General features: G+C 37.3%; 1 protein-coding gene across 4 annotated transcripts in view; it reads left to right on the forward strand.

Moving 5' to 3' along the window:
* Positions 1-26,558, forward strand: part of Satb2 (SATB homeobox 2) — a 190,346-nt gene that overhangs the window by 81,520 nt on the left and 82,268 nt on the right. For all 4 annotated transcript variants that reach the window (XM_048345024.1, XM_048345026.1, XM_048345022.1 and 1 more), the window contains 3 exons: positions 8,383-8,509; positions 9,511-9,634; positions 17,439-17,541. In XM_048345024.1, coding sequence (XP_048200981.1) covers positions 8,383-8,509; positions 9,511-9,634; positions 17,439-17,541 — 354 coding nt within the window. The remainder of the gene's footprint in view (positions 1-8,382; positions 8,510-9,510; positions 9,635-17,438; positions 17,542-26,558) is intronic.

A 26,558-nucleotide genomic window follows, 5' to 3' on the forward strand; every position in this document is an offset into this window, starting at 1 on the left:
CACTGAAGTGCTCTGAAGGAAATCAACAAACAAAAATGCTCCAAAGCAAAAGCACTTTCCACTTTTGGTGGCATATTTGCCTCCATGCCATATAGTTTCTTAACAAATTACTGTGAAATCAGGTTAGCTGGAATAGCAATATGGTCAACATAATGACTCTATTTTTGTCTTTATATTGTAATGTCAACATTCATTTGTTAATTCACTTGCTAGATAACATTGTCCTTACAGTCAGGTCTTACATAACCCTCAGTTTAGGCAACACTATGGAAGTATGCAATTGAAAGACTTTCCGAGAGTATTGAGCCCAGTACTGGAGGACTTGGAGCTCTTGGTAACAATGAAGCTTCCTCTCATCTGAAAAGAATATATGTAATTCATTAGGAGATGAAATATGTGATGCAACTCTATTTTGAGATCTCCAGTGAATTCTTCTTACCCCCAGAGGATGCAGAATCACTAGCTAAACATGTTATGAATTTCATCTGCTAGAACATAGGGGAGTGTGAAAGACAGTGCTTTTCTTCTCTGTGTCTTTGATTATTGAAGGCCCTGTAAGGGCACATATGCTAGAGGGAATTTACTTTATGCAAATATATTTCAGAGTAGACAGGAAGGAGGGACAAAGAGAGAGAAACTTGTTTGTGGTACCTGCCAAAATTAACATTTTAATTTGAAACACTTTCAGATAACTATTAAACTGTGTCTTTGGAAGGGTTGAGAGTCACAGAAATGGACAAAGGATGACCAAATATAGCAGTGATACTCACTAGACAGTATGCTGAAAATGAACTACAGTATACAGATTGTGGGGTGGAGATGGGGAGCAAAAAACTAGGGAAGTAATGATATTTTGTCCAAAGAGAAATGTACTCATTGCTTGACTTATATAACTGTAACCCCTCCATACATACCTTTATAATAACAATAAAACATAACTTTAAAAACTTAGAGCAATAATAAAATATATTCTAGATAAAATAGATTTTGACCAGTGGCAGAGTATAGAACTGATCTCAAATAATTTCTCACAACACTTTTCTTTCTCATTTGTTCTATTCCTTTGTGTAATAGTATTAAATGTCACACTTATGAAACAACTTAATACTAGCCATATTTTTCATATACTGGCTGTTTTTCAAAAGAATCACAATTTTTAAAATTAAGTAGAGGTTTCTAAAAATAACAGGTTCAGATATTTTTATTTGTGGAATAATTTTGTGTTCTCGCTCTCTTTCCACTATCTTTATCTCTCTTGTCTCCCTGTCTTCTTTCCTTCCCTCCATTCCCTCCCCTTCTTCCCTCCTTTATTCCCTGTATTTTTTGCAGTAAGGTCTTTATTAATTTACTCTAGTTACTTGGTGCTTATATTAAATAATCTAATAAAAGTCAGGGTTGTAACATAATGTTTCCCAAATGTGAAGCAGCATCTATTACATGAGACAAAATCTTTAAGCCACAAAAATGTAAAAGCCACATATAGAATTGCAAGGCATCTAATTGTACTGTATATGTATTTTTAGGTAGAATGTTTCTGTAGTGAAAAGGGGAAGTCAGCTCAAAAGCAGTGGACAAATAGTCTTTATTACTATAGTTTATTCAGAAACTACTCTAAATTTCAGGTTTTAAGTATTAATAAATTTCCAGATGATAATTTCCTCTGAAAGTTGCAGATTTAAAAATATATGTCAATGTTCTTAAAAAGTTAAAAAGTCTGTTTTTGGTTAATAATATCTGAATTGTCTTGCAAGTTTGCGGGGGTGGGAAAGAGTGTATTCAGTGTGTGTTGATTTGTAGCTACATTTATATAACAGTATTGCCTCAACACTTATTCTGAATTGTTGAATTATTTATGTTTGTCTGGTGTTTTCTTTTGTATTGTTGCAAGTATGAGCTTAAATGAACTGCAGGCTCCCAGACAAGTGTGTTATGAAGTTTCATTAATTTGTGTAAATGATATAGGCACTAAAATAATGCAAAATGCCTGAAGAATGTTATTTTATTTTCTGTTTATTTTTACTCCAATTCAAACCATTGAAGTATAGAGAGAGTCTTTAAAACTCAAAGCAGAAGGTATGAAAAATTGGTTTGTTTCAATAAGTTATGTTGGGGCAGTGCTAAGCTCTGCATTACTTAAAAACCACTTTTGTTTTGCTTTTTTTTTTTCTATTTCCTCATTGGAAAGTCTTCCTACCACAGGTTTAGCAATAATCCCTACAATTTATGCCATTTCTGTGCTACAATTTTGATGATATACCACAGTCAGGCCACAGGTTAGAAACATAGGCTGAATTATTATATACTGCTGGGTAGTGATTTCCTATGAACTGATTTATGGATAAATAATTCTATGTTATTTTTATATAGGACAGACAGTTTTTAACAAAGAATAGCCTTACAACAGAAAATTATATGCTATACCATAGGGACACTGCCACTCCAAGGAGGAAAAACAGAGGGAGTCCCTGTCATGAGTTCTCCTACTTTTACAAGGGGCCTCATCAGCAGTTGGTGTATTGTAAAAATAATACCAGGAACCAGAAGCCCCAAGGCTTAGTTATTGAGGCTGAGGTTTTTATTGACACTCCTTTGCTAAGATCTTTTCCAGAGAGTTATGAGATATATAAACCCCAGTCTTTGGATATTAAAGCTAATGTCTCATATTATCCCAGGCTGAGTTTTCACTTTGCTTTGAAAATTAATGTCAAAATGCACCTGGAATAAAAGAAAATCATCCTACCAGGCTGCATTATAAGAATAGTACTGTTATGTTGCTTGGTTGCATATACTTGTCTCACAGATGGACTTGTGGGCTTCAACCTGCAATTATAGGGCTTTAACCCGCATACTCAGTATACTCCCATTTTATCAGCATGCATCTCCATGCCACTGTGAGTCAGTGTACCTGATAGATGATCTCTTGCAGGCTTTCATGAGGCATTATTTTCATATTTGAGGTTCCAGGTGCAGAGGTTGGTTTATTTTAGGAGTGGTTTCCCTTAGCTATGTGTTTAGCAATAAAAGCATCTATACTCAATTGCAAACTCCATAAATACAGGGACAGTGTGCATTGAGTTGTTTTGCATATTAATAACATACCAGAGACACACAAGCAACATTTGCTAAATGAGTGATTGGGGCTTAATACAAATCCTTCTAATGGTTTATTGATTATATTGTGTTATCACAACATCCTATTTTATCTCTATAAGTGATTGACTTTCCAAAGACTACAATAAGTTATTGTTTAGCTATGAAGTGCAGTATCATGACTCTTGTTTTTACGTATTAGAGGCAGATAATGCTAAAGGTTTGAGTTTTACATTTTCTCACAAGAGCATTTTGTCTCTTTGAGCTAGATTACAAACTGATAGAAATACACAAACAACTATTGATATTCCTTTTTATGAAATGTCAACTCTTTCACTGTGGCAGAATACTGTACTGAAAGAATGAAAAACTAGTTTCCATTATTGTATCTTTTTAATTTTAGACAAAAATTGCTTCCATTCCCAACTTAATTTTATGTCACTAATGGGAAATTTACCTACAATTGCATTTTGTTATTTGGTCTGAGTGCATTACACAAAGAGTGGATTGGCACTCTGTATTTTAGAATGAACAGATTTGTCTGGATATAAACAGTTTTATTTATATTGTGCTCAATTCAATCATGTTAACATTTGTATGAATTTCAGCTCCAAAATAAAGGCCCATATAATTTGTGACTCAAAGACCTTGAAACTGCATCTGTAATAGTCTTCAACACCAGGCATTTTCTAAATGTTTGCAGATGATAGATTTCTTGGAATAATAAAGATGATTTGGGAAGCAATGTTTATGTTTAAAATTGCACTTTATGGGGAATCTTTTTTTTTTTTTTTTTTCCCCAGTGAAGTCCCAGTGGAAGCTAACTCTTCACTCTTTTGGGCTTATCACCTGTTTGCTTTTCCTTTTCATTTGTTCTTTTGTTTAACATTAAATGTCAAGACCCTGACTTATGTGTGACTGGAGTTAAGTTATGGTCTTGTTCTCCCCAGACTTGTGGTTGAGGATTGGCACAGGGGCATGTTCTTAGAGCAGCAGTGGGAGATTGCTGTAGAAAGCTGCACACTGAAGCTCAGGTGATCATCCTAGCTTTTGCCCTCTGGCGTTTTTGAAAAATCACTCTCCCTTGATCTTTAACTCACTTGCTGGTACAGAGTTGACTCCATCCTCTCTTCCTGAGAGTGAACCAGCAATTCTAAGTACCACTTGGCAATCTGTAAAATAACATTAAGGGGTATTGTGATAAAATAAGTTCCTTAGACCCAAACCAAGTTTATATAGCAAAAGGATTTAGGTGAGTTGTTCAGAGTTGGAATTATTCTCAAGTTGGAATTTGAAGGTATGTAATATATCCTAGAAATGGATATTAGAGTAAGAGAGTATGATATGTGTTCTGAGCAGAAACAGAAGTTGCTTTGTGTTGAAAATATATTATATACCTGGTTGGTGCCTCCCTCCTCCCTCTGTGTGCTAGTCCTGAGGCTTGAACTCAAGACTGTCCCTGATCATTTTTGCTCAAGACTAGTGCTCTACCACTTGAGCCACAGCTCCATTTCTGGAGTTAAAAAGCCAGCCAGGGATAGCTTTAACTCATGATTCTCAGATCTCAGCCTTCTGAGTAGTTGGAATCACAGGCATGAGCCTAACTGTTATGACCTAATGTAATAATCATTAGTTTTGTCATTTTTCAGTTTAAGATTAGAAAACTTGCTTATATAGGGATTAGAAATTTTAGTTATTTAATACCTGTATGCTCATATTTATGCCATTATCACTGAGATCCCTCTGATGCTGTGCGTCAGATATTGCCCCAATGGGCACGTGATCATTCTTTATTTTCTTACCTCTTCCTTACTGCACTGTAGCTTTGGTTGAGTCCACATCCTATTTTAAAGGTTGTAATTAGACATACCTACCTGGATTGTTTTGTTTCTCTTCCCTCAGAATGCTTCTCATTTTTAAGTAGCTGCATTACAGTATAGGTTGATCTCCCAAAGTTTTGCTCTGGGGGTTTTGTTTATACTTAGAAATGACAAAGATCTTGTTTCCCTCTGTTTTTTTACTAAGCACCTGCCATGAGGTGATTGCTGAGCTGCCATTCTTATTTAAACCCTCATGATATCTCTAAAGGGTGTGGATTGTTGCTATCTAGTTTTGCAGATATGGAAGCTGACACTTGGACAGACTAAACAAGGTGCTCAAAGTCTCACAGCTAACAGAGGTGACCAGACACAAAGCCACCTCTAACCTGCTCCTACTTGCTAGCTCATACAGAAAACAGTCAGACATCCAAGACCTTCCAGACCTAGAGACAAACTCTTCTGCAGTCTTTTCTTATAATCAGGCTCTGTATGAAGGGCTTTTCATGTAATAGGTGATCAGTACTTTTTAAAATTCCATTTCACAGATGAAAGGATTAAGAGTATACAGAAACTAAGTAGTTTGCTAGAGTCACATACTTAGAAGATGGGGCCAGGATTCTGTCGGAGGCAATTTCTATAATCTTCATAGTTACTATGGTATACTGCTTCCCAGTTTGATTTCCTAAATTGACATACATTTAGGAAACATTCTAAATGACATTTTTTTTTCATTTTTTTTGTTTAAATCAAGGAAAGAGGGCCGATTTAGGAAATATATTCTAAAAAGGATTAATCTACTAGCCACTCTGCTTAGAGTAAAGGCTTATTTAAAAAGAGCTACCCCAGCCCCTTACCTGGTTGGAGGGGGATGGGCTTCTGAATAGAGCTCTCCTGGGAGATCATGCACCTGTAGAAGGGGGTAGACAGTTGAGCATAGATCCTGACTTCTAGGACTTAGGTTAATCACTACAGTGCAAAGAAGATGTACTCATCTTCCCCTGCCTAAGAAAATAACATGCACCAACAGCTCTCTTCCAAGATGAAGAAAGCAACCTGGAGCAGCTGCTCTTCATAGAGAGGTATTAAGTGTTGTGAAAACACCTGTGTGTGTCTAATTCCAGCCCAAACAAGTCTCCTTCTGGCTCATCAAGATGAGGGGTGGGGGGTAGGAAATTCACCTAAATGGAGATGACTGTCTGTACTTAAATGATTTGTCTTTTATTTCCTTTCCTTCACATAAAATGGCTATAATTTGCATACAATAAAATGTTTTCATAATAAGTAGTGGGTTTGATGAATTTTGAAAAATGTTTAGACTAACAGAACTAGTCCATATACAGTGCCTTGTATGTTCCTTTCTAGTGAATTCCCTCTCCCATTCCTTTGACTTCTACCCCAGAGATTGGTCTCTCTTGTTCTTGGATTTGATATAAATGTAATCATACAGCTGTAGTCTACTCTGTGTGGTTTTAATGTGGAATCCTCCTACAAAACAAAAAGAAATGGATACACCTAACAGGGATGAGTGTCCTATAGTGTGGCACATAGAAGTTTTCAGGGTTGTAATCAAAGTGATTTCACAAAATCTGGTGGTTCTACCTGCTTCTCAGAGCTTGCAGCTCTCAATGCAGTTCCTCTCTACTCTCATAAGAATAGCCTGCTGGTCCAATTTACATTACATTGTGATCCATTTACATTCAACTTAGAAGCCATAGTGATAATAATTTTTTGAAAAGAAGTTGAGGCTGTGGAGTGATTTTATTACTTTTTCCTTGAAAAAGGAAGTGTGTCAGACGTGTTAAATGGTATGTGTTTCATATTTGCAAATGCCAGCGTAGTTAAAGGAGCAAGGAAGCAATTCCTTCTTCTTCCGGGTGGTGTCCAGTGGGCCCCTGATGTTCATTTTGTGGCTGATGTGTGCTGTGTACTTTTCATTGTCATGAGAGAATGTTAAGGAAAACTATCCCCACAAGAAAACAGCTTTTCTTGGCAAGTGCAATATAACTTCAGGAGCCAGAACTGGAGACATACGGTACTATGAATGAGAGCTGTGTTACTTTATTGGATCTGGGTCCAGGCACTATTTATACTGCAGCATATTCAGCACCAGATTGTTAAATCTTAATACTGAAACAGTGCATCATTTTAATATTTTTGTTCTGTTTATCCCCTGTTTTCAAGCATTATGTCAAGCATTGCGCATTCATTTATTTCATCTTGGACAGAACATGCCCTGACCAGAAATTTTTATTTCCTGTTGTTGAAATTTTGCCCTAAGGCTATAGAGCATCATTTTGTGAAGAGTTTAAAAGTACCTTTGAGTATACAGGTGTTTCACACTCTTGCTGGTGATAAAAAATATATTATTTTTGAAGAAAAATGTAGTTGGACTCATCCATGTTGTCAAAAGTAAAAATAAAAATGCTGTTTTTCTTTTATCTCTAAAACATAACTTAAAAATACTTGAAGATATCTACTATCCTAGGGACTACTGGATTTTTTTCATGGCATAGAAGTAACATTTTTATTGCCCTCTGTCATTTGCAAAATGAGTTTCTCAAGTTTTCTTCATTAATTTTCTGTGTGCCCTGAGCACCAGACAAGATGGGCTCATCTTATGAATAAGTTAGCATTTCACCATATGTTGCTAAAACCATCCCATGAATCTTCTTATAACAAGGGGATTCCTAAAATTACTGCTCTCTGGAGTTTAAACTTGGGCCAGGATTTTTATTCTTTTCCCTTCCTCATACACGTTTACCAGGTGCAACAGAAAACTTACAAGGGAAGGGTATTATTGTCATTCTAGAAAAAAAAAAAACAACCCTAGTGATCTAAAAAAGAAAGGCAATCCCAGGCATTGTTGCTATTTCTGGTCTGGGGTCAGTGGTTGTATGACTGGTCTGGCACAGGAAAGGAAGCCCTCTGCCTTGTGAAAGGCTGGTCTAGGGGTGAACTCTGCTTCACCAGTTCCCAATGCTGTCTGCCCTGGGAATCACACCATAGAACAACACAGCATGACTGCAAACCGAGGCCACACACAGCAATTTTCTGGTTTCACTTAAGACCAAATCTTGTATCTACTTAAAGTTTAATTTATGCATTTACTTATTATTTTTATTTATGAAATCAGCAGTCATATAGATTTAGCATCGGTTTTTAAGTTAGACTGAGAAACAAGACTTTGGGGAAAGGAAGTATCAGGGTGGTTTTCTCAGTAACTTAGGAAAGAAGAAAACACAGAAGAACCAATTGTCCATGATTAAACTTCATCCTTTTCATTCCTGTCTTCCTGTATAGTTAACTAACTCAATTGCCAGCCACAAGAAAATACCTTATTGCACTGAGTTGTAAAATATCAGAGTGGGCCTCAAATGTTGACTATTGAATGACCTTCTTAACATTGAACAAACAATAGGAAGGTTTAATAAATAGCACATATGTGTTTATGATGTTTTTCTTCCCTCTGCAGGAATAATCAAGCTGGGGAGGTGGAACCCTCTCCCCCTCAGTTATGTGACAGATGCACCTGATGCAACAGTGGCCGACATGCTACAAGATGTCTATCATGTGGTGACGTTGAAAATTCAATTACAAAGGTGAGTGTTTCTGAAACATCTGTCTTTCCTTCCTCTCAGAGCTTCTCTGGTGATCATAGATTCACTGCAGAGATGGTCCTGTCCTGGCTTCATTAATTTCTAGACATTGGATGAAGTAGAGAGAGATAGGAGGACAGGAGGGGCACTTCAGCAGGCATCTTTATAGTTCACATTCCAATTGTTTTATGTTTTGTTTTCAGAAGCAGTGAAGTGGTAACCTAGGGGCAGCTTGATAAATGATTAAAAATCTACAGGGAGCTCAAAGGGGAAACTTTCCATAACCCCTCATTCAGTGGATCCTCTGGGCTTGCTTCAGAGCTTAGCACATAGCATTTGAAGCATTAAACCCTTTTGCTGTCTTCAGGTTGATTCTGAAGGGTGAATTTGGTTCTTTCACAGGTTTAGGAGCCAGCCCTGGAGATGTTTTCCTCTCCTTTCTGGTGATCACCTCAATAAAATATATACCGGGCCTATAGAGATTTGTAAATGGCTTCTGTCGTTCTCCTTCCTGATAACTTGCCTATGATTATATAGCTGCAGGCAAGTTATGCCTCTCAAGAATCAAGAGGTCCTTGCTACTCTTTCATGGAAGAGTATGTGCTAGTTGTGATTTAAGAAATGCTATTTTTCAGTGTAAGGACTTTTGAATTTTCTCCTTTTGGAGAAAAATCTAGGAGTACTTGAGGGTCTTATTTTAAAAGTTTTTTTTTTTTATCTAGGAAAGTAACAGTTCTGAATTTTACAAATCTGGTTTTAAAAATAGCCTTCTTAATACTCAAAGTGATCATTTTCCTTAGGCCTATGTGATAGCTGCCTTAAAGAGACCCTGTCATGCACGTATTATAAATGTTCTGCTGAAGCAGTTTTACCTATCTTCTCTCACTGAGGGCTCATCTGCGGCCCCCACTTGTCAGCAGTCCTCCTAATGCTAGTCCAGGACCAGGAGCAGACAATACACCTGTGTCCTCTGCTTCAGCATCTATTCTTGCTCTCTTTTGCAGTTGTTCAAAGTTGGAAGACTTGCCTGCGGAGCAGTGGAACCATGCCACAGTCCGCAATGCCTTAAAGGAACTGCTCAAAGAGATGAACCAGAGCACATTAGCCAAAGAATGCCCTCTCTCCCAGGTCAGTACCTCCAGGTAGGGGTCTGGGAAGTAGAAAGTTACCAGTGAATTGTCTATGTGGAGGGCATTTGTATTCGACACGCGCTGTCTTCTCTTATTTGTACGGTCACACTGCATTTGCAGTGCAGAAAAACATATGGAAACTACAAGGCTTTCATATGAAGTCTTCATAGAGCCTTGAAGTTATAGGAGTGTATGGATATATTTTACATACATACTTTCCAAGTTCACATTTATGTCATTGGAGGTAGAGATTGTGTCTCTATTGTATAGATCAGGAAATCAGGACTTGAGACCCACTTCAGTTTCCTTCTGTGCTTACTCAGCTCATCAGGTGACAGGTTGAGTCTTTTTCTAGACTTCTTTAAAACAACAAATGCTCCTGATCACTGTTTGACTTGGTCAGTGGAATGGGTCAGTCATGATGAATCCATCTATGTATGACTGAATGAGCCTTTTCTCTGTCTGGTGGACAGAGGTATCTATACTGTATACATTTATAGAAGTTTTATAGTGAGTTCAACACAAAAATGAATCATGAAAAAATTAAAATGATAGTCCATTTTTAGTGAACTGATCATCTACTAAAACAATCCATGAAAATAAGAGACCAAGGTGATCAAAGAAAGGAACCAAAGCCAAGCCATGTTAGGTATTTCCTCACCAGAGCCTGGCATTCGCATAAAGGAACAACTCACTTGAACATCCCAGTGGTCTATAATTCAAAAGAGCAGCCTCGAAGGAAGGAGAAGAAACTGGAAAAGTCCATAAAAAGGAAATAGTTTAGCCTGTGTATTTGAGGGGGGAAGTCATGATGTAGTCATTTTGTCTGGCCAGATACTTAGAAAGTTTAGGTTATCTTTTGTGTGTTTGTGTGTTTATTTATTTTTTATTTTTTGCCAGTCCTGGGCCTTGGACTCAGGGCCTGAGCACTGTCCCTAGCTTCCTTTTTTGCTCAAGGCTAGCACTCTGCCACTTGAGCCACAGCGCTACTTCTGGCCGTTTTCTGTATATGTGATGCTGGGGAATCGAACCCAGGGCCTCATGTATACGAGGCAAGCTCTCTTGCCACTTGACCATATCCCCAGCCCCTGTGTGTTTATTTTTGATTTTTACCTTTCAAAGTGTGTTTAAGTGCTGCCCTCCTCTTCATTGTTCCCTGATGTCTCTGTGATTCATCAAGCCTACTCTCTTCCTTTAGCCACGTAGTCCCTAAGCAGCCTGATTTATTATAGTGTTGGCATTGGTCACCCTTATTAAATGGTCTTCTTTTATCCTTCCAGTTTGATACCATTACAAACCCAGATTCTTTTTTTAAAATTCCCAATATTTTATTCTCATTGAGTAGTTGTACAAAGCAGGTTTCAATTCAGCATGTCAGTTTATGATGTTTATACTATCTTTTACAGACTCTAATATACAGTTATTTTTTTTCCTTTTTTTTTCGTTTTCTTTTTTTTCCTTCTTTATTGCCAACGTGATGTACAGAGGGGTTACAGTTTCATATGTAAGGGAAATATATTTCTTATCCAACTTGTTACTTCCTCCTTTATTCCTCCCCCCTGTCTCCACCCTCCCTAGTTCCCTCCCCCACATGAGTTGTATAGTTGGTTAATACCAATTGATTTTGTGAGTGTTGCTATTGCAATGGTTAGTCTTTTTGTCCTTTCTCGATTTTGGTATTCCCTTTCCCTTCCCTAGTTCCCATACACGTATATACAGTATCCAGGGTACTAAGATCAGTAATAGTAACAGCAGCAGTAAAACCACAGGAAGGGAATACGAGAAAGAAAAAAAAAGTATGGTTTCACAAGGCATGTTAAAATTAACTACAACAATGATATACCACTTATTTCCATAACATGGAGTTCATTTTGCTTAGCATTATCTTGTGTGTTCATACATCATAGCTATTGTGATCTTCTGCTATATCTCTCCTAGAAGTGTACTAATAATTCCCTATGAGGGGGAACATAGAGTTCATGTCTTTTTGGGTCTGGCTCACTTCACTTAGTATGATTTTTTCCAATTGCTTCCATTTCCTTATGAATGGGGCAGTATCATACTTTTGGATAGAGGAATAGAATTCCATTGTGTATATGTATGACATTTTCTTGATCCACTCATCTACTGAGGGGCATCTGGGTTGGGCACCCAGATTCTTGTGGCATATATATTCTTTTTTTTTTTCTTTTGCTAGCCCTGGGGCTTGGGACTCAGGGCCTGAGCACTGTCTTTGGCTTCTTTTTGCTCAAGCCTTCTTAAGCCACAGCACCACCTACGGCCTTTTCTGTTTATGTGGTGCTAAGGAATGGAACCCAGGGCTTCAAGCACTCTAGGCAAGCACTCTGAAGCTAAGCCATATTCCCAGCCCAGCATATGTATTTTTTCCAAGGAATTCTTATCCTAAAGTCTACTTTTGACTTTAAAACCTCAAGTGCATAGGTCCATGTAAACAAGTAATGCTATGGTACTTGCCATGTGCATCTTACAGATTCTTGTGATGGTTTAAAGGAGGTAACAGACAAAATCTTGTTAATTAAAAAAATATAGCAGAGTGCCGGTGGCTCACATCTGTAATCCTTCCTATTCAGGAGGCTGAGATCTGAGGATCACTGTTCAAAGCCAGACCAAGCAGGAAAGTTCATGAGACTCTTACCTCCAATTAACCACCAAAAAATTGGAAGTGGAGCTGTGGCTCTAGTGGTAGAACACTAGCTTTGAGCAAAATAGCTAAGGGACAGTGCCCAGGTCCTGAGCTCAAGCCACATTACTAGCACACCCCCCCATACATATATACATACCCCATGTATATATATGTTTAGATACATATGTACACACATACATACATACATGTATACATATGTATGTACATACATACACATACAATAAGCTGGCCACCAGTGGCTCATGCTTGTAATGTTAGCTGCTCAAAAGGCTGAGGTTTGAGAATCTGTTCAGAAATTTTGTTTCCAGTTAACCAGCAAAAAGTTAAAAGTGAAAGCATGTCTCAAATGGCTGTTATTCTTGCCAGCCATGAGCAAAAAAACTAAGCCAGAGTATGAAGCTTTGAGTTCAATCACCAGTAACAACAGAAAAAAAAAGATTGGGAAAGAATAAATACTTCTTAAAAAGAATGAACCTCCAGTATGCTCTTAAACCCTACCCATGCTCTCTGTGACTTCAGATAAGTTTAATATCTTTTGTGATAAATATTAATAAGTTTACTTCTTAAGCCATTTTAGTCCTGCTTGTGAGTAGCAGGAATTACATAATTTTGTACAATCATCACCATTATCTATTTTCAAAACTTCTTCCATACTCCCAACAAACGTTCTATAACCATTAAGTAATGATTTCCCATGTCTTCATGAATTAGCTTTACCCTAGATACTTCACCTAAGTGGCATCATAGAATTTGTTGATTTACACTGGTTTATTTCACTTAGCATATAAAAATGATTTTTACTTATTTTTAATTATTTTTAAGTAATTGTACAAAAGAGTTACCATTCAACAAATCAGTTTATGAATATAGTGCGTCTTGATCAATGTCACCCCTTTCAGATAGATGATTTTTTAAAGCAGCTCTTTTTCTGAGGCTTTGTTCCTAAATTTTTGTTTTTTATTTGCCTATGTGTATTTACTTACAGGAAGACCGAGGTTTAAACTCAGAGCGTCAGCCTTAAGCATGCATTTGGCTTTCCGTTTGCCTTTCAGGTAGAACTTTATTTTAGCTTTGCCTGTGCTGGCCTTAAGCTGTAACCTTTCTGCTTCTGCCTCCTACAAAACTGGGACCACAGGCATGAACCACCATACTTGGTTTGTTACCAAATATTTGAGAAATGATTGACTAAAGTTATTGAACTTGAAGATGTTAGTAGATTTCCAGTGTGGCAGTGATACGTCGGTCTACCTGTAGAAATATATTGTAGGGTAATCATTCTATCATCCTAAGCATGGCTAGCCCACTTGGGGATTGTTAAAGGACTTAATTTATGTGTATAATATGCCAAAATAACTAGGCAGTAAAACAAGCACTCGGTTGGGTCTGTAGCTAAATTCAAATTGAGCATGTGTTAATTATAGACAAGGGATTGATCAACTACCTAGACCAGTTAACCAGTTACCAATTATCCATTTTATTTTACTTTTTTTTTTTTTCAATTTCCTTGTGCCAGTCCTGTGGCTTGAACTCAAGGCCTGTGTGCTATCTCTGAGCCTTTTTTTGCTCACTGCTGGAACTCTATTGCTTGAGCCACAGCTCCACTTCTAGCTTTTGTGGTGTAATTGGAGATAAGGGTCTCTTGTGTACTTTCCTGCACAGACCAGTGTTGACCCATGAGCCTCAGATCTCAGCCTCCTGAGCAGCTAGAATTGCAGACATGAGCCACCAGCACTTAATCTTAAATTCATATATATAGTGGGGGGTGCATCCTATCTTGTGTTTAGGAGTTTCCAAATGTCTATTTTAGTTATTTTCAAGAAAGGTTGTTTAGATTTGTGACCCACCCAGCATACATAAAGTTTTCAGTTTGATCCTCAATACCAAAGAGACAGACAGACAGATAGACAGACAGAGACAGAGACAGAGAGATGCTAATTGACTATAAGTTACATCCCTATCTTAGTGATTTTAGATGGTAAAATCAATGGCCTTAGAATGAATGAAATGTAGCTTTGTGTCCCAGCATTTTTACCCAGTATCCAATATCCAGGGTATTTTGGCAAGGCCTTACTGATTTGTATTCAGTCTATGAGAATATAATAGTCTCAGTTAGGGTTGGAGAGTGTTCATGTTTAAAACTGGAAAAAAATAACATGACCTTTTCTTTAAAATAGTCCCATGATGTACCTTTTATATTTTAAAATCCTTTTGGTGGTAGATCATAATAATTCTTACCAGTGAAACTAGTTTGGATATGTCCATTATGGAAAACCTTCAGGATATTTATATTGATAAATTGTGCCACATACTTGAAATCTTTCTAGTGGTTAACTAGTCTCCTTATTTAGCAATGGTCTTCATTTGCTACCTAATTCCTTGCTGTACTTATAACTTTAGTATGTTTACTCTTTGTTCTGTATTCATGTGGTGATAGAAAGTATTTCTAGGAATCTGAGGAGGAAAACAAAAATGATGTGGTATTCAGGATTTTACACTCTCACTTGGCTGTTTTGCTCAAGTCTGGTATTCTACCACTTGAGCCATTTCAGCTCTTGCTGGTTAACTTGAAATAAGAGTCTCACAGATTTTTCTGGCCAGACCAGCTTTAAACAACAATCCTCAGATCCAGCCTCTTAAGAAGCTAGGATCACTGGCCTAAGCCATTAGCTCCAGCAATCTAATTCTTTTTCAAATGTGTTGTATGAATAATCAACCCTAGTAATGGAGCCAATAGAACCCCCCCCCCTTTCTTTCTCTGTCTTTTTCCCACATTGGCTAACCCATTGGCCTTTTACAATATCATTGAAGATGTTTCTGGAATGGGGAATGACCGGGGATATTAGAGAGCATGGAAAATATAAGTTATCTGGGGGCAGAACAAGTGATCTAGCCTTACTGTTGGAGCCAGGAAGAGTTGAGAGATTGCTGCAGGCAGTACATAGACACTTCCATTTTAGTCAGCTTTCTAGACTATCTTATAATAGAAAATTGAACTCAGACACCGGCCCATCGCTGTCTTTCCTTGAGGATAACATTCATACAAACATACTAGGTGACAAGCATGTTTACAGTTGCTCACATACACTCGTGTGGCTGGGGTAGTTATTATTAGTCTGCTTTTTTGATGAAGTTTTTTATTATTATGACACTTCCACGTGGCATTTTAAAATTGTCATCTCTGCCCCTTTCTATGTGTTAAATTTCAGTGACTCAGATATCCCACATCAGAAGTATGTGAGACACGAGGTAGAAAAAAAAATTAAGGATATAGATATAGTCTTTGTCCTCAAGAGTCCCACAGTCTAAGAACAGAGAGAAAACATCAGCCCAGAGATGGAGCTAGCCTAGCTAACCGTTTTTTTTTTTTCTAGTTTAATAACACATAAAGCAGACCCTGCCTCATGGTGATTAGATGTTGGCTTATCCTGTAAGGCAATAGGCAAGGCTCTGTCAATTTTATGAAACACTCAGGTGATATTGCCTCTTTGAGTTCTTAGTGCTGTGTTCAGTTCTGGGATCAAAAGAGTTCCCCTTACTATCTCCCCTTAGGTGTGGGGTGGAGAGAACTGTCACTTACCAATCAGCAATTGGAGGAGGCTAGCCATCTGCTGTGTAGAAAGGGCCAAAGAGGTTTCTGTGAATTGAATTAGGAGCCCTCTCATCCTCTGGTACTGCCTAGTGATTGATAAAAGAAAGCAAGTCTGGAGTTTTAAATGAGAGTCTATGAAGGTCTGTCTGGTATTAGAACCTACTGGTAAATAACTTGCTTTTGACTTGATTTATTGTTATCCTTTTTATCTCTACTACTTTGTAGAAATTTCAGCAGAAGTTCTAAGACTTCTCTGGACTGCTACATGTCTGGGGATGACATTTTTTGAGACAAATGAGATTTCAAGGCAAGATATATAAAACCTAATAGAGTTCATTGTTTGTGTTGCTTGGATTTGCTTGTGTTGTCCATGCTCATTTAAAAGAAAAAAAATTTTTCATCGGTCATGGGGCTTCAGCTCTGGTCTTGGGCGCTGTCCTTGAGCTCTTCATCCCTAGCCCTCTACCACTTTGAGCCACAGCACCACTTCTGTTTTTCTGGTTATTGATTGGAGATGAGTCTCACAGACTTTCTTGCCTGGGCTGGCTTTGAACTGTGATCCTTAGATCTCAGTCTCCTGAGTAGCTAGGATTACAGGTATGAGCCACTGATGCTTGGCTCATTTTTTTTTTTAAACAAAATTTGCAGAAATAGAATTTATATGTAACATATGCATGTAATATCAAAGTCAGTCCAACTATAAGTTGACACTTGCCATCAGTGTTGACCTAGACATAGCATATTGATAGCAAGCATATCTCCATAGAACATTAATTCAAGGTGTGCAGTTGTAATCCTACTTTTTTCAGTGTTAAGCCAGTTCCTGTTCCTTTTTGCTTTCCTTCTAACCCAAATCACAAAATTAGTCTGCTTAGGGGTTAAACTGAGGAGGAAGAGGACGATGAAGAGCAAGGAAGAATCACATACGTAAGAACTCAGGAAGCTTCAGCTTTGAATCATTTTTGGTTGAAACAGTACAAGTGTTAGGTTTAGTTTCCCCTGCTCTAAAATAGCACTGTTAATTTTTTCATTTGGTGAATTTTCACACAAGTGCTAATCACACGTTTCTATAAATTATATTAATTTAACTTATTTCCCTAAATGTTGTTCTGCAGTGTGCAGCACGGATGTTCTCAGATTCTTGGCTGTGTAAGCTTGCTGCAGTTGGAAGCGGAACAGAAACATCTGAAAGGCATTATTTGGATTACGGATGCTGGAGCATCTGAGCTCAGCTTTTGCTCTGGTTCCTACATCCCAACTCTTCTTCCTCTTTGCATTTAATCTTCATGTCTTGTCCCTTCCAACTTTGGCACCACTCCAGAGCCGGCTCTTTGGAGAAAGCATTGTCAATGTGCAAGTGTAAGCTTTAAAAGATAGAAATTCAGGTCATCATATTTGATGTGAAGTAGTTTAGTATGCAGGACAGTGAAGGCTTCTAGATTAGAAGATAAAGAAGTTCGACCTGAGCTATAATGCATTCTTTCTTGTCCCTAAAAAGATATATTCATATATTTGGAAAATAATTGATATATATTTTTTTCTTTTCAGAGTATGATTTCATCCATTGTAAATAGCACATATTATGCCAATGTGTCAGCAACCAAGTGCCAGGAGTTTGGGAGATGGTATAAAAAATATAAAAAGATTAAAGGTAAAGTGATATTTTGTTTTAAAGCCTGTTTACAGTTTCTTAGGTCAATGAGTTGTTAGTTGTTTGGAATATATGCTAGCTTTAAATATCATTTATGTATATAAATGTACTCATTCATATACTATGTATTTATTATGTATAGCATGTATGTTTAGATACTGTTTATATATGAAATCACATATACATACACACACACACTCAAATAAGATTCTTAGCAGTTCTGTCATGAGAACAAATTGTCTCCCTTGAAAATAAGATGGTATTAGAACTACAAAAATTTCTGACCAGAATATATCAAGTTGATAGATTTTATAATAATAATACCTTGGGAACAACAATAATAATTATTATAATTATAATACCTGGGAAAGCCCAAAACCTTTAGAATGGAAGTTTAAAAGCAGTTTCATTCTAGATAAAATACCTGGGAAATAATAATAATTAGTAATAGTACCCGGGAAATCCCAAAACCCTTAGAATGAAAGTTTAAAAGCAGTTTTTTTCTAGGTAAAATAGCACTTCAGGTTTGACTGGTGATTAACAAATTGGAATGACTATGATAATAGCATCAGGAAATCTTTGGTCAGAAACAGTGTTTCCTATTTATTTGCAGACAGTCCTGGAGTGGTGGTTAAAGCCAGAGCTTTACAGTTGGGCAGATTTGGGCTGAAACCTCTTTTCAACTTGCTAGCTGTGTCAACTTGAGAAAATAATTTAATGTTGTCGGGATTAAATGTTTTCATCTGAAAAATGAAAATAATAAAAGAGTGCAGGTTACAATGTAGCTGGGAGGACTAGAAAAGGCACAAGTGACATCCTAATAACTCATAGCTACAGCACTACAGTAGTAGTAGAGGGCATAGTCGTGAATGCATGATGTATAGATGTGTTTGACTCTGAAAATACAGTTCTTTAGCTTAATTGGCCATACATGATTTATACCACATAGCTCTTTTAAACATATTAGTGATATTTTGCTTTTCAAATATGTGAATGTTGGAAAAATTCTTTTGTGTTCTCCAATTCACATAAAAGAAAGCAGTCCTGGAGGGGACTTAGGATAGTCTTTGTATTATCTTTTCTGGGTCCTGCCAGTCCATATTTGGTTTGATTATGACATCATCTATCATGCTTTATTCTAGCTGTCCACAACTTTGTGAGCCACATGATATTTTATGGGAGAATCTAGAAGTTAAGGGTAGATTTGCTTCACTACCTGCAGGTTTCCTTTGGAAAACAGAGGATCACAGTAATGCTTTTGGCTCTTGAGTATTTAGGATCTTGAGTTTATAGTGTTACCTTCTCAGGAAATACATTTTTATATCCATTGGTGGTACATTTCTGATAACAAAGAAATGAGAGTATTTTATACATACTACACAATTTTAAAGGAAAATCAAAATGTTGAACTACCCAGGAGAGATTAAGTGCACTGCAAATTGAATTAAGATCTGTTTCTTTTCAGTGTATTCTAAAAATTATTTGAGCCCTTTAGACTCTGATTTGGGCACTTGCTTTAGAATATTAATATTCACTCTTGTGCAGGAGAAGATGAATAACTCCATTATAAGACATAATTGTGTGGTTCAGAAGGTTTTCTTTTCTGTTAAGTGTTGCCTCCAAGTTTTTCCTTTAAAATAGGATTGTTAAAGTGCTTGAACATATCCTCTTTGGCTACAAATCAAAAGAATTGTGTGGCTTCAAGGTCATTTGTTAGATCATATTTACTTGCTGTTGAAAGTGAAAGGAAAAGTATCCTCTTTTAATATGTTACAGTATAATTCCACATTCAGAAAGCCTGGGGGCTCTTCACTCTAGTGTTTTCACAATTCTTGCCACAGTATGTGTGTGTGTGTGTGTGTGTGTGTGTGTGTGCACAGATTAACACTCAGCTCTTCTTCCTTTCATAGAGATTGAATTCTGTAAGCTCTTTTTTTTTTAAAAAATATTCAAGATAGTAAATGCACAGTTAAATCTTGAAGTGCCATAAAAGCAGACTGAGACCTTGATTTCATTCAGTAGGTCAAGGATCCTCACCTGAAGAGTCTGTCAGACACTGTGTACACATGCTGTTCAAAGAGATGGAGTTAGTCATTGCCATTGAAAAGTGTGTGTGTGTGTGTGTGTGTGTGTGTGTGTGTGTGTGTGTATGTGTGTGTGTGTGTGGTGTCAGTAGGAGGAGAAAAGGGAAGGTTAAGGTATGTGCGAAGTAAACACAAGCTGCCATAAAACAGTTCAAGTGGTGTTGATTCATCAGCCCGGGGAGTGGGAGGAGAAACAAAGAATTCATGACAGGTAAAATGGTGTACAGAAAATAAGCACCCAGAGACTGTGTTCTGTCAACTTTCGACCCTCAGAAGAAGGAAGCATCGAAACCGTTAGTCATGTTTTATTTGATAGAAGCCTCTTGGTAAAAATAGAGGGCATAAAGGAAGCTGCTGTGTAGAAAGTAGGAATGATTTGGTTTGTAAAACTCGTTTGTGACCATCTATTTTCAAAACGAACCAGAGAAATAACAAATTTCAAATCTGGGAATCAGTCATAGCAAAACCAGATTTTTACTTCAGGGCTCCTCCTGAGAATCAAAAGTCAGAGTTCCTCAGCTGTCTACACCTCCTCGCTTTGCAATCCCACCAGAGTTGCCAGCCGGCATTGACTCCCTGTGATACTCAGTACAGAGAAAAGCTCAGCTAGCTTACTGATGTCCCAACCTAAAGGCAGGCTACATTGTTAAATATGTTTTCTATTACCTGCTAATGTCTGTTTTAATAAAACAGTGGGAACAAAATGGTTGCTTCTTAATCAAAACCATGATTTCCTAAACATAAGCTATGTGATTCTGTTACAAATTGCCACAGATAGATCTCCTAGGTCAAGATTTTTTTCTCTTTTCATAGAAATAAATAAACAGTAAAATAATTATATATGCAGAAAGATCAAAGTAAAATATGACTAGAACCTGGCAAAAATAAAAGTCTACTGCAAGGATTAAAAAAAAAGATCAAATTGCAAATTCTCTCGTTAATGCTTAAATAAATATGAGAAAAATGAACAATCAATAATTTGATATCATTAAGAACAGATGTAAAAACTATATACAAATGAAATTTTCTAAATTTTGAAGTAAACATTTTAATGTGCATTTTTTGAATTTGTTGTTATTATAACTCAACTATTTACACTTATTCTTTAAAAAGTCCTAAATTGGTTTGGCTTCACATGTTAACTTTATTTTCCTGAGTGATCACAGTGAAGTACATTCTGTTTACCTTTTTCCTTTAATTTCAGAGACAATCAAGGTTGACACAGACATATTTGAGTTTGTATACTTTGGTTTCAAGGTCCAACTGTGGACCTGCTTCCCAGGATTTTTTGAAACAGAAAAAAATGGAGTGGTGGGTGGTGGGGGTGATAGGGGTTTTAGGATGGTATAGAAAGCATTTTATTTTAATTGCCACTTACTCTATACTCTCATTGTTTCTTCTCTAGATGTTACAGTATTAAAACTCAAGTTAAGAAAAAAATAAACACTTTATGTAAAAGAGAAACAACAGATATTTAACATTATACGTTTATATATAAGTTTCATTAGTATTGGACACAAAGATAATCTGTAAAACACCTAGAAAAAAAACATTCATGCTACTAACAAAATCATTTTCAAGGTTTTGAGATAATGAACAAATTACTGCAGGGAGTTTTCTTTCATGAGTTCTGCTTATTTTCATAAAGCAATTATTATTTTCTTTGACCCATTTTTTGTATAAATTCTAGATATGAACTTGTTTCATCATTTTTACGAAACTAAGTGGCAGTTATGCTCTAAATGCTAACACCAGTTATACTTTTATGTGTAGGAGATATAATAAAAATAAGAAAACATTTTAATAATGGTCTCATAGATTCAGAATGTATATCTTAAGTTAGAAGAAAACATTTTTGTTTTTCACCTAAATTTATTTATTTATTCTTTTTTTTTGGGGGGGGGGGAAGTCCTGGAGTTTGGACTCAGGGTCTGAGCACTGTCACTGGCTTCTTTTTGCTCAAGGCTAGCACTCTACCTCTTGAGCCGCAGCACCACTTCTAGCTTTTTCTGTTTATGTAGTGCTGAGGAATCAAATCAAACTCAGGGCTTCCTGCATGCTAGGAAAGCACTCTACTACTAAGCCACATTCTCAGTCCTGTGTATTCGCTTTTGAGACAGAATTTTGCTCCATTGCTCAGTCTGGCCTTGAACATTCGATGTACCTAGATATGCCTTGAACTCAAAATCTTTCACCTCAGCCTCCTTAGTGCTGGGATTATAAGAGGTCTCTAAAAGTTCTCTTGTTTTTTTGAACAGAAGCAAAAGGAATTAGCATCTTTGTGGGATTATCAAACACTTAGTCCCAAGAATTAAAGGGTCATTCAAAATTTTTACAAATCCCAGTGACTCCCATTGAATTATTTGTGTCATAAAATAATACCAACCAAATTCTATATTAAGTTAGGTGCAAAATCATTCCCATCACTTTCCCTTTCTTAATCACTACTCAAAAACTCTGACTTCTAGTTTTCTTTGTTTATTTAGGTTCACTTTGTAAAATATTATAAAGTTGGGAGAAAGAGGATTTATAAACCAATGTTACTTTTCTGATCCTGGTTTATTCTAGTAATCAGTATTTTATCTGACCCTGTCTGATCTAGTCTTGCAAGATCAAACGTCCAGGCCAGCAAGCAGACAGTAAACAAAGCCCATGAAGGGTTTCAGTAAACACAAAGATTAGATGTTGAATGAAAATTAAACTCCTTGAACCAGTCTTCTGTACTAAAGTGGTTAAGTGGGTTGTGATTAAAAGAAATAAGTAATTATGATCATTATAGCTGAAATGATATAATGTTACCACATTTAAAGCACCTCTTGTACCCAAAAATGATTGTGTCATTTACAAAGCGGTGCCTTGGAGTTGAATAGAGAAATCAGTGTCTCCTGACCTGGTTCTAAAAGGCACCCCTTGCTTAGCCATGATGGTATGGTGGTCAGGACAATGACTTTAATCAACTCTCCATACTCCTGTCTCTGCCACTGTTTAGTTCTGATGAGGTAAAAGTAACTTTTGTCTACCTGATTTTTCTGAGTTCTGAAAGAAAATTGCTTTCACCTTCAGATTTAAATGAAGCCTGTATTATACCTTAATGAAAGTGATAGCATTATCAAGACCTTAGAATCTCATATAAATATTAGATTCATAGACATAGAAACATCACTTCCACAACCATTTTCCATTTGCCAGCTTTCTAACTTTTGGAAGACCTTTGTGCATTTTCACTGTGACAATCACTGGTACATCTTCATTGGTCATCTCAGACTAATTGGTCCTCCAATTAGAATCTGAGTAGTGTTAGAAATTGGGATCCAGAGGCAAGTTTGAGCATCTCTATGTACTAGTTAAAATTCAAAAGCCGGGGGTAGGGATGTGGCTTAGCAGTAGAGTGCTTGCCTGGCATACACGAAGCCCTGGGTTTGATTCCTCAGCATGACATATATGGAAAAAGCCAGAAGTGATGCTGTGGCTCAAGTGGTAGAGTGCTAGCCTTGAGCAAAAAGAAGCCAGGGACAGTGCTCAGGGTCAAGTCCAAGCCCCAGGACTGGCAAAAACAAAACAAAACAAAATTCAAAGGCCTGAAATATAATAGGGATGATTAAATTGGCCTTTCTTATTCTTTCTGAAATTTCAATTGAAAATAATTTTAATTTAAACTGTTTAGTGAGTACTTCTGCAATAGGCCATACACAGTTCTAGAAGCAGTGAAATAAAGCCAGCAACATGAGATGTGGTTACTACTTCTAGTTGGATTACCCTCAATCAGTCTTATGTTTATGCAGATATAGAGAAGTTATATAAGCTAATGCAATGGTGGCAAAGAGAAATGTCCACAAATTTTACTCATGAAGGGTCACATTTATGGGGTACTGGGGGAATTGGGAGATATAGCACATTAATTATACCTTAAGAACAAGAAGATTTTGCAAGGAAGAAAAGAGAAAGAAGAATGTTTCAGGCAGTGCATGTCCATGAGGATAGATGTGGTGACATAGAGAAGATAACATGTTTATGGGTGTCTCCGATGCCCCTGTTTCTCATGGTGCTACATTAAACAGGTATCCAGAACTGTTAGGACTTCATTGTGTCAGTTTGCCATCACTATAACAAGAATAGCCAATTTAGAACGAAAATATTGATGTTAGCTCATAGTTTGGGAAGTTTTAGCTTATGATCAGTTGGTCCATTGCTTTTGGGCAATGGCAAGTTGGTCATGGCAAGACACATAGGGGGACAACCTGGAACTGCCTAGCTAGGGAGAGAAAAGAGGAAGAGGAAGGAGCTGTAATCCTATATCCTCTTTAATGATGTGCTTCCAATGACAGAAAGAACTCACATTAGGCCCTGCCTCCTAAAGTTCTGCTACTTCCTAAACATAGCACTTCTCCGGGGAACCAAACGTCTGTAACATGGGCCTTAGGGAGACGTTTGAGATACAAACTATAGCAATCAGTGAGAAGAAGAAGGTATAACATAGGGAGTGGGGATGGTTGGTAGCACCAAATGCTGAAAAGAAACGGTTGGTACTCGCTTGGATTGGAGGATATGGATAGAAAGACAGCAGTCACATCTTACCAACAGCTGTGGTGTTTTGAAGATCATTAAAGAGTTTTTCAGCAAAAGAGTGATCTAATGGAAACGAATTTCTTCTAGAATCCATCTAAACTATATATATTCATGAGTGTATGAATGGCAGAAAGGGAGTCAAGTAAAAGGAGAAGTAGTGGTTTGTGTATCCCATATGAAGTAGACAATATTGAATCTATGACAATATATTCATGGAGTTGAAGGCAGTGAAGGTATGTGTGTCCTTGGGTTTGAGTGGCCTAGTGAGAAAGACAGGAAGCTGCCAATGCAAGCAGCTCATGTACGGGGAAATCATTGAGGCTTGGGAAGAGTAAACAGGGCTCTGGGAGAGGGGAGGAATTAAAACAGAATGTTGTTCTGAGCTTAGTGACTTTGGATAGTTTTGACAAATAGGATGGAATGAATTGAGCAGAAGTTGCTGATACTTCAGTGAGGTTTGGGCAAGTAGAGAAATGTTTGTTATGACATTCAGGATGAGGAATCCCAGGAACTGCCCAAGCTGGAAAATGAATTTTGGAGCTGGTTGTGTTTGTTTGTTTTTGTTTTTGCTTTTGGACATAAGCATTCAAGTGGTACTAATGAAGCATTCTTTAAAGGGGAGTAAGAACAGAACGTGGCTGAAAGCTAGAAGAAGAAATGGACAAGGAGCTATGGCTAAGGAGGGAGTTTTGGAAGTTAAGAGTGACTGGTACTTTGTCCTTGAGAGAAGAGCCATGTGGTTGTCTGGGGAAATACTGGGAGACACATGAAGAGACACATGAAGAGGCCGGTAGTAGAGATGGAGGGAGCAGCTAGAATGAGGGCTTGGGCCAAGTGATGAGGTGTGAGGCTGTGATCTAGCAGTGAGGGAGAAGTGGTTGGGGTGTGGGCTTGGTGAAGACATCTGAAATAAACACTGAACAAATACAGCTCCTGTGGAGAACAATGAGTGAGTGCCAGAGATTTGAACTGAGGATAGATACAGTTTGAGATTTGTAATGGGCCAGCTCTCTTTAATTCTGTTGTCTTGCAGCGTGTTTTAGATTTCTCCTAGTTTCAGGCTTCCATTTATCCTACACAGAAACAATGTGAGAAACTTAAAACTAAAGATAGAAGTGGTGGTGCCTGTGCCTGGCTAACAATATGTAAAAGTGTACAATGAAGGTACCGGGAAATACCCAGCTTATTTAAAATCTGCTATGATCATAGGGACATCCTCTTGTTCAGGGGAACCAAGAAAGTTAAAATTGCTTGGGTTTCGGATCAATTACATAAAGATTGCTACTTGCTTTTCCTCAGATAGTTCACAGAGTTAAATGCTGGAAGACACTTTAAGCTTCTAAGGTACTCAAAGCTCTTACCCAAGAGTGCTCTGTGAACTGGGAGCATTGAAATCACATTGCCTCGTGGGAAGCAGTTGTTTAACTAGCTGTTTGCCTGGCTGATGATGCTCCTTCATTCTGCCCTTTGCAGGAACTTGAGGTTATCTGACCTCAGGGTCCTGAACTCCCAAGGAATGCACATGAATCTAGTCACCTGAAGTACAAATCTGACCAGGTTCTAACCTTGGGCATATCAGGTCATCATGTTCCATAGTAATTTTGATTCTTTGGCTAATCCTTTGTCTGGGGCAAAAGATCCTTGAAAGAACACATGAGAGTTGGGGGAACGGGGGCAGATGAAGACATCCGTTTTGTGTGAGTCCTGTGAACATAAGAAATTGCACATTTTTTATACTAATATTGGGATGAGTTTAATGTAGCTGAACTTATTTGAATGTATGCACTCAGTTTTTTTCATATATTATATTGACACTAATGTTGTTACCTCTCAGTTGACAGGGAAAAAGTCTTTATTTAATTCATATTGCCAACGTAATCAATTTTCTTTTTCTATTAATTAACTATTGGGATTCATGTTTAATAATAGTCCATTCCACTGAAAATGACAGTAGTAACTTTATTAGGTATAAATCAGAGACTGTTTACACTAAGAATATTATCCCTTTGAGTCTTTTTTTCCCAGCTAGTGTATTGCATATTTTTCCTAAAAATAATGGCCGGTGGCGTTTGTATTATAAAATCAGGGACATGGATTGATTCCTTGGTTAACTTTTCTCAAGAGCTGATGAATTAATTAATTAAAGAATATGTATAGAGTGCCAAGGACAGAATGCTTCCCAAACAACAATATTGTATTTCTGAAATGTGATGTTTTTATATTTGCTGCACTTATCTTCAAATTAAAGAACAACCCCCCCCCCACACACATAGATATTAGATATAAGCAGCTCTCACCTATACACGTACAGGAATACTTGAGGTGATGGAAAGTATCATTTGGAAGAAAAGACAGTAACAATGTTCC

Source organism: Perognathus longimembris, chromosome 4, assembly GCF_023159225.1.
Source record: "Perognathus longimembris pacificus isolate PPM17 chromosome 4, ASM2315922v1, whole genome shotgun sequence".
Classification (NCBI taxonomy): Eukaryota; Metazoa; Chordata; class Mammalia; order Rodentia; family Heteromyidae; genus Perognathus; species Perognathus longimembris.